This window comes from Pogonomyrmex barbatus, unplaced genomic scaffold (genome assembly GCF_055798465.1).
Source record: "Pogonomyrmex barbatus isolate J1 unplaced genomic scaffold, ASM5579846v1 scaffold24, whole genome shotgun sequence".
NCBI classification, from domain to species: Eukaryota; Metazoa; Arthropoda; class Insecta; order Hymenoptera; family Formicidae; genus Pogonomyrmex; species Pogonomyrmex barbatus.
The window spans coordinates 836396-844763 of NW_028297121.1; the positions used below are offsets into that span (position 1 = coordinate 836396).

Below are 8368 nucleotides of genomic sequence, written 5' to 3' on the forward strand. Positions count from 1 at the left end.
TCAATGTCTTCCATCCATCGAAATTCGGCATAGGGCAGCGGTTGACACATCGCCCATCCGTACAGATTATTTACGTCAAAGTACATAAGGTATGATGACGGTTTCGACGGGTCGTACGAACGCATGTACTTGTTATTGGTCTGCGCGTATCTGCCGGAACATTGACTGAGACCGCCGCGTATACAGCGTTCGATAAACATAACCATATCGATGTCGGTGAGCAACTCAAATTTTACGCGCGTATGTTTCAACATGGCGTCCCACGTGAAACCTGGCAATGTGTAGTAATGCGCGGGATCGAGTCCATAACTCGCGACGCAACTTTCGCGGAAATTTTCGAAAACGTCGACCAATAACAAGACATCGGTCTTGAGATATAGATCGCTGTATTCGCCGAGCGTTCGGATGGAGAACCGCTGCCAGACGTTCGTGGCGTGCGCGTAATCGTTCTCCGACACCGTGTCATCGGTCAACGAGCTATAGAACGATTCACGCGATGGTAGGCGCGTGTTCTGCAGCTTGTCCGCGCGATCCACGTATTCGTACGGAAAGACACCTTTGCGCGTCAACAAGTCAAAATTTTTGTTTGAGACCGTGGAAAATTCGGAATGTAAAATTTTTAATTTTTTTTTCGTTAGAAAAAATGCCAATTTATCAAGGCTGGTATTTAAAAACTTGTACGAATCTGTGACCGCAAGCGTACGCAATTTCGTGAATCTGATCCCTCGGTGGTATCTTTAACGTGTTTTGTAAACGAAATATATTTTTCTTTTGTTATCGGCAGCACGTCGAACCTGCCTTCGAACGCCGTAGCTATTTCCGTGATGATAAAGTGCGCGTCATAACCGGATAAATTGTGAAATACTATGGAAATGCAATATGAATCTTTATAATTTAGATTACAATTTGAGTGCGCTGGACCACAGTAACGACCGGTAAGATGGCAATGATCGCGTATCCGCGTGTCGTCCGACGCAAATGATTTTTCGCAAATGTGACAACGCGTCGCGCTACGATATGCCTCCCACTACTCTCTCGACAACGTTTCCATGGGGACATTCGCGGATAACAGAATTTTTACTTGATGCGCCAAATCTTCGAGTTGCCGAACGAACCACGCAGCGCAGTCTTCGCCGCGACAAAATCGATATATCGATAACGCGTCGTCGTACGAGCATCGCACGTAGTATCTGATGCTAAATACCTCGTGCTGCTGGTAGGTGTACGATGCATCTTCCCTCTCTGCCGGTTCCGTTCGCCGTAGTACGCACTCCAAGTCCGCGTAAACGATGAATGGAAGTCGTTCCTTATTCGTGTGGTTCTTGAATTCGAGCCACTTGTCGTCCTCGCTCAGCAGTCGGATGGCGCAATCATTCATCTTTTCGCAGTCCGTTGTATGTGACTGCAATCTTTCAGACGAACTGAAGTAATGTAGGCATCTGCAAACGGAAAATATGATTTTTTAAACAATTTTTTAAACAATTTTATAAGAGAAATAATAAAATTTGTTAAAATACATACCGGTCGCAAAAGTATTTTTTGCATTTCTTCTTGTTTATTTGCGAGCTCACAAGGTGGGACAGATCTTTGATGTACGCGAAGTGCCCCGCGTTGTCGTCGCGCGGATCCTGCACGTACAATAGATTTGCGTGCTTCTCCATCTTCCTTGATGTCAGCCGTATCGGGAGAATCTCCTTTTTCTTGATACCGTAGACGTTGATTGAGATGTCGTTGAGATGTTCGAACTTCTTAATTTGGTTCAACGTCATCGGAAACGTAATATCTTGCAAATTTAACACCGTATAATGCGGGTACGACAATTCCCGATTTGTATTTCTTTCAGCCGGATGCAGAGTCGCGACCACCGACCACGCGAAACACGCATTGTCATTGGATCGTACATTGATCACCGCTCGCTTTAACATAATTTCCCGCGGTAATTCGATGTAACATCCCGCGTGCATTGGATTATATTTGTTCACGTTTACAGTCAAATTTAGAATTCGCGACAACGCCCATCCACTGTCGCGTTCTTGGAATTCTTCGAGCGACGTCAACGTGGGTTCGATAACGTACTGCTCGTACCACTCGTCCAAATTTGACACTCGAAAGACTTCACTATTTTTAGTGTTTATACTTTTGTTCGCGCGTTTATCGCCCGTCACAAATTCGCCGTTATGCAGTGTTCACTTTCACACTATCGTGTCTTTGTACAATGTCTCGTACTCGCTCGAGCACTACACCACCAGCGTCTTCTAAAAATTGTCGCGGCTCGATATAGTCCACATTGATCACCGCACAAGTCAATATACGGCTTTCAAATGCCGTATCGATTTCTCGCCAAACGAGAGATCCATTGTCTTTACTGGTGCTCGCGTACTCACCACCAACGTGCAGGAAACGTCTTTCTAGTTGTACTTTTGCACCCGCGAGTCGCGCGATCCTCGCCACCGCAGATTGTCTATTTGCAACGGTGAGTCGAGGACGCTTAACACGGCTAAGTTCCTCGAGTTGTTCGATGCACTCCTCACATCGTTGCAATCACGCGAAACACTCCACCAAGGTAACGACTTGGCTGCACTGCTCCAGCAGCTCGTGTTCCACTCGCTCTAGGTGTTCCATATTGCAAAATCTTGATTCTTTTAAATTGTTGTACTGTCTCATCCAAACAATTTTACATTTTTTTACTTTCTTTTTTTCTTTTCTCTATAGCTGCTTTAACTCGAAGCCAGTATACAAAGCGTTGTATTTCCGACATGTCCGGAGATTGAATAGAACAACCATATATGATTATCCTCGCTTCTTGGAATTATCTCTGCTACTTTTTGCCGCGAGAGAGGTAGTAATATATTGTATGCGTGTCCTCTATAATGATAATATGTGCACGCTTCCAGAATTATTTCCGCTCTCTCAGAAGGAGCGGAGAAGCAAAGAGTCGAATTGTAGCGTCCCTTAATTCTTGGACGAGGAATCGGGAAATGGGGAGTTGAGGTATAGTGTCTCTTTATAAAATACACCGCCACGTTCACTGGTAGATGAGAGATTGAATCCCATAACGGAGAACTTGTTAATTCTTCCAATGACCTTTCCATATTATTTTTATATCACACTCTTCCACTTGCATATGACTCGTTCACAATGTTGTCTTTTTTTCAATTTGTGCAAATTGGGCACATGTTGCATGGCATTATTATACAGACGGACTGTTGGCAATTGGAGCAAAATTGGCTGTTTAGCGCATTGAGAGTATCTATCTCGTGTTTCCTAACGGCATACAATACTCCAATGTCAGTGTCCGCCAGACGAACCATGCATTCGGCACACAGAGTTAGTACACCACCCGTTGAATAATAAAATTGTATTGAACAATATTTTTTATTATTATTCAACGCAAGGAGTTCCGAACGGGTGACAATTTTTTCTGCATAATCCGTAAGGTCATCACTTTGATCACTTACGTAATTGCTATTGTCAATCATGCTATTGTCAATATTGTCAATCTCTATTTCTTCTTCATTTTCAAACACTTCGTCCACTATATCCACAAAGTCTTCCTCATCCATATTAAACACATTTTCTATATTCAACACATTATCCATTTTCACCGTCACCTATTTTTTTCACACACATTAGACTTCCATCTACTGTGATCCTGCACACCCCATGACCCATTATATATCATCGACAATTTCTTTGTCCCTTTGTCGGAGCATCATCATAGGTCTCCCCGATTTGTTTATAGCAGCCGGAGTATCGGCGCTTCTCTTGACACGCCGCGACACGTACGCCGATTTCGGCGAAAAAAACCATCATAAATCTCCCCGATTTGTTTATAGTAACCGGAGTATCGACGCTTCTCTTAACACGCCGCGACACGTACGTCGATTTCTACGAAGAGCTATCTTTTCACGGGCTCTTCCTAGAAAAAAATTTGAACGAATCGCGCTCCTTTGCGAACATGTCGCTACATGTTTGATTGCAACAATGAAATTCTTAGAAAAAAGGGGGAGGGGAAAGGTGGGGGGATTAACGATTTGCCATGTCAAAAAAAAATTTACGCGATCAGTCCTCCTCCATCGAACGATCTGACAAAAAAGGTGCTCCGCTCCTCCATCGTTCGAACAACACGCAATGTATTCCGCCAAAGGAAACAGTGCACCGTACAATGGCGAAAAACAAAAGAAGGAATGTAACGCGTAAGTTTCACCTGCATTTTTTTTATTTTTTTCTCTTTTTTCAATATTGTGCAATATTATATATTTAATTTCCACAGTATTTCGGTGGAGCGTCGCGCGGTGCGCTTACTGAGCAGACGTTACACTCTGACGGCCACGGGTTACAAATTTCTGGAAATTGGAATCAACGTTGGTCCACCGAGCTACGTGGAGATCGCTCTGGGAGATCATCGGGGACAGGAATTGATACTGTCTCTCGAAACGTGGAAGGGACTCTACGAGCAGCGATGGAATATCTATAAATTGCTGCTAAACGATTACAAAAACAATTTTATAAGCGTCGGACCGTTAACCGTCAGAATTTGTCTGATGAACGACGTTACACTCGTACGTCTTGAATCTTTGAACGTACGCGTAACGATGATCGAATCGACGTTACGTCGAATGTTTGCTCTGAACGAATGTATCGATGTGACGTTCGATCGACTCGTTAGATTCGTCGATACGATCGATACCAAGTATATGCGATTCTCCAACATCGCGTCTGTTGTAACAGATCCCGAGGAAGTGCCGAACGCGATACGCGATTGCGATATCTTCGATAGACGCCAACTCGTCGATTGCGAGCTGTTAGCTTTAGTTTTTAGTGTATAAGAAAAACACATGTGAATAAAAAAAATTTCACACTTAAAAATGTATTCAATTTGTTTAAAAATATAAACATATATAATATGCAAAAAAACATGTATTTCTTTCATTTCTTTCTTCCCCACCATAAAATAATTAGAACAATAATATTCTCCATAAGAGAGAGAGCCGCAACGGAAGAGATAATACGAGAGAGATATTTATTTTTTACTCGGCGGTGGTGGCGGCGGCGGCGGCGGCCCCCTCCCCCCCTCTGACGTCATGTCCACGCGTCCAATTCGTTATTTATCTTTTGGTAATTATTTATCACGGTGCTCTGAAGGCATCAATCGTCGACGCTGTTTACATTCAATGGGTCGCCCAACACGCGCCGTCCCCCCCTCCCCCCGCCCCGGAGCTCCTCGGTTGCGCGCCGTTCCCCCCGCACACCCGCACTCCCCTCAACGCATCTGGGTTAGAACCCGCCTAGTATACCTACTAATACATGTATATATATATACATTGTAATATATATATATATATATATGTGTGTGTGTATCATTGTATTGTTGACGTGTTATTCTAAACACGTTATTTACGATAAATATCATCACATGCCTCGGTAGTCGAAAGGATAAGATGCCTGCCTGGTAAGCAGGAGATCCAGGTTCGATTCCTGGCTGAGGTGGTATTTTTTCGCAAAATAATTACGAGTTTTCACGACTGGTTCGTGGTCGGGCCCCGCCGTGACGCACACCCTTCCTTCTTATTCGGGAGCTCGAGCCATGCTTGATGCAATCTCTCCTGTCGTGCTCCAGGAGGATTATTTGTATATTTGCCAATGGCGTTGGAAGGTGTCGCCGCTGCAGTCCGACCTGCATCCATCGAGAGAATAGGACCATCATCTCTCTGGAGTACCGGTCGTGGGGATTCGAAAGAATACATGTATATACTAGGTGTATGCATAAGTTTTTTCCGGTTTAACTAAGAGATGTCGCCAGCGAAAAGTACGCAGCGTATTAATTTGACACATACATCATTTTGTTCGTCTGACATTTAAAACTACAAACACACACAAGTTGAGTCCGCCAAAAACTAGCGTCTTTGTTTTATCGTTCAGTGATCATGTCGAGTTTTGTGCCTGAAAAAGAACATTTGCGGCACGCATTGCTTTTTTTATTTAATCAAAAGAAAAAGGCTGTTGAAAGTCATCATTTGCTGGTAGAAACATATGGTGAACACGCTCCATCGATTAGAACATGTGAGACATGATTTCGACAATTTAAAAGTGGTGATTTCAATGTGAAAGACAGTGAGCGCTCTGGTAGACGAAGACGAGCAATTGCAGGAGTTATTGGATGATGACCCAACTCAAACTCAACGGCAATTAGCAGAAGCATTACATGTATCACAAGAAACAATCAGCAGACGTTTACGAGCAATGGGAAAGATCAATAAACTCGGTAAATGGGTCCCACGATTTGAATGAACGTCAAATGGAAAATCGCAAAGTCACTTGTGAAATGCTGCTTCAACGCCACGAAAGGAAATCATTTTTGTATCGAATTGTGACGGGTGACGAAAAATGGATTTATTTTGAAAACCCGAAGCGGAAAAAATCGTGGCTTTCACCTGGCGAAGACGGTCCATCAACACCAAGGCCAAATCGCTTCGGTAAGAAGACCATGCTCTGTGTCTGGTGGGACCAGAGCGGTATTGTGTATTATGAACTCTTGAAGCCCGGCGAAACCGTTAATACACAACGTTATCGCCAACAAATGATTAATTTAAACCATGCATTAATCGAAAGACGACCGGAATGGGCCAGAAGACATGGCAAAGTGATTTTGTTACACGACAATGCGCCGTCTCACACAGCAAAACCAGTGAAAGACACCTTGAAATCGCTTGGATGGGACATCCTTCCGCACCCGCCGTACTCCCCAGACTTGGCGCCATCTGACTATCACCTCTTCGCATCAATGGGGCACGCGCAGAGCAGCACTTCAGCAATTTCGAGGAAGTTGGAAAATGGCTCGACCAATGGTTTGCCGCAAAAGACAAGCAGTTTTTCTGGCATGGTATTCATAAATTACCTGAAAGATGGGCGAAATGTGTAGAAGCCGATGGCCAATATTTTGAATTAAAAAAAAATTAATTTCCCTTAAAAATTACGTGTCTTTTTTTACTAAAAAACCGGAAAAAACTTATGCATACACCTGGTATGTATATTGTAATATATATATATATATATATATATATATATATATATATATATGTATCATTGTATTGTTGACGTGTTATTCTAAACACGTTATTTGCGATAAATATCATCACATGCCTCGGTAGTCGAAAGGATAAAATGCCTGTCCGGTAAGCAGGAGATCCAGGTTCGATTCCTGGCTGAAGTGGTATTTTTTCGCAAAATAATTACGAGTTTTCACGACTGATTCGTGGTCGGGCCCCGCCGTGACGTACACCCTCCCTTCTTATTTGGCTGCATCTTTTTTTAGCGCCAGTTTTATACACAGATACAAGCAGACCGATGATATACTTGTACTTGTATTCCTTGTTATCTATGGGCTTATCGGTCTTAACCACATCTGTGAGCATTCGTTGTTAACAGTATATTCTTATACCTTTGTTTGTCATTCTCGGTAAAAACTGTATCATAAGAGAAGTCTCTTAAAGATCAATTCGTATAAGCCTGGTGTATCATTGTATCTCACATTGTCTACGATATATTATATACGAAGTCATCTTTGTCGACGTTGAATTGTTTGTCGTCGAGCATTCATTTTTGAACGAGATAGACATCGTATACGTGATCAATTTCGTTTTTTCTGTCATCATCGAGGAGAGTGTTTACGTATTTTTGCGCCAATGGTTCCATCTGACTAAGTAGTGCTTCTCGACCTCGTTGCGCTTGCAGAGTCTGTTTGACGAAAGTTTCGAGCGACGATTCACTGTCTTTTATTTCAAAAACTTCTTCCTTCGATACGAATGATGATATTTTCGACGGTTTTATCGGTTATTCTATTGATGATTCTATCGATGATTCTATCGGTGATTCTAGTATATATAGAACTAAGCGTTGGTAAACCTGACATATTATTCAATTGTTTCATACGTTGCTTTTTTGACTGTGATATTAATTTCAGCCATTCATCATCCAGTCAGTATGCATCGTTATCATTATCATTATTGCTATGTTTACGTTTTTTCTTAATAATATTCTTCACAGCATTGACTTCTTAATACTGATACCTTTCGCAACATTAGCTTCTTTCTTAATTGGCTGAGATTTCTCGGTGTGTTCGACGATCTGTTTCAGAGGTTCGATGATGGGTTTAAAATGTTTCTCCAATGCTATATCTTCCTCTATTTTATCAGTTTTTAAAGTATGGTATTTTTTGTGAATCGAATCGCTCGTTTTCGCAATCTGCTTCACAATCCTCTTTACGATCCTTGTTGCTGTTGTTCATCTTGATGAGAAACGTTACCTAGTTGATGTATCGGCAATAACTAATCACTTCACAGTACCGCAAAATCATTAAATCCTTTTC

General features: G+C 42.4%; 2 protein-coding genes and 1 non-coding gene across 3 annotated transcripts; 2 read left to right on the forward strand and 1 right to left on the reverse strand.

Annotated features, from left to right (window-relative positions):
• Window positions 1–616: 616 nt before the first annotated feature.
• On the reverse strand, window positions 617–2190 carry LOC148936304 (uncharacterized). Its single transcript, XM_089078591.1, has 2 exons — window positions 1522–2190; window positions 617–1439 (listed from the first exon to the last, which is right to left on the reverse strand). The coding sequence occupies exons 1-2, from the start codon at window positions 1962–1964 to the stop codon at window positions 1028–1030; spliced, it is 855 nt and encodes a 284-aa protein (XP_088934717.1). The 5' UTR covers window positions 1965–2190; the 3' UTR covers window positions 617–1027.
• A 1767-nt stretch (window positions 2191–3957) lies between these two features.
• On the forward strand, window positions 3958–5251 carry LOC148936305 (uncharacterized). The gene is made up of 2 exons (XM_089078592.1): window positions 3958–4196; window positions 4274–5251. Exons 1-2 carry the CDS (start codon window positions 4132–4134, stop codon window positions 4827–4829), a joined length of 621 nt encoding a protein of 206 aa, XP_088934718.1. The 5' UTR covers window positions 3958–4131; the 3' UTR covers window positions 4830–5251.
• Window positions 5252–5418: 167 nt separating this feature from the next.
• On the forward strand, window positions 5419–5490 carry TRNAT-GGU (transfer RNA threonine (anticodon GGU)). The gene has a single exon. It is a non-coding gene; the product is annotated as a tRNA-Thr (tRNA).
• Window positions 5491–8368: the final 2878 nt, after the last annotated feature.

Excerpts from the sequence above, each read along its gene's own strand:
- LOC148936304 (XM_089078591.1), bottom strand. The coding sequence starts at position 1,964 with ATGCACGCGGGATGTTACATCGAATTACCGCGGGAAATTATGTTAAAG. Across the intron at positions 1,440-1,521 it reads AAAAAATACTTTTGCGACCG|ATGCCTACATTACTTCAGTT; the intron begins GTATGTATTTTA and ends TTCCGTTTGCAG.
- LOC148936305 (XM_089078592.1), top strand. The coding sequence starts at position 4,132 with ATGTATTCCGCCAAAGGAAACAGTGCACCGTACAATGGCGAAAAACAA. Across the intron at positions 4,197-4,273 it reads CAAAAGAAGGAATGTAACGC|TATTTCGGTGGAGCGTCGCG; the intron begins GTAAGTTTCACC and ends TAATTTCCACAG.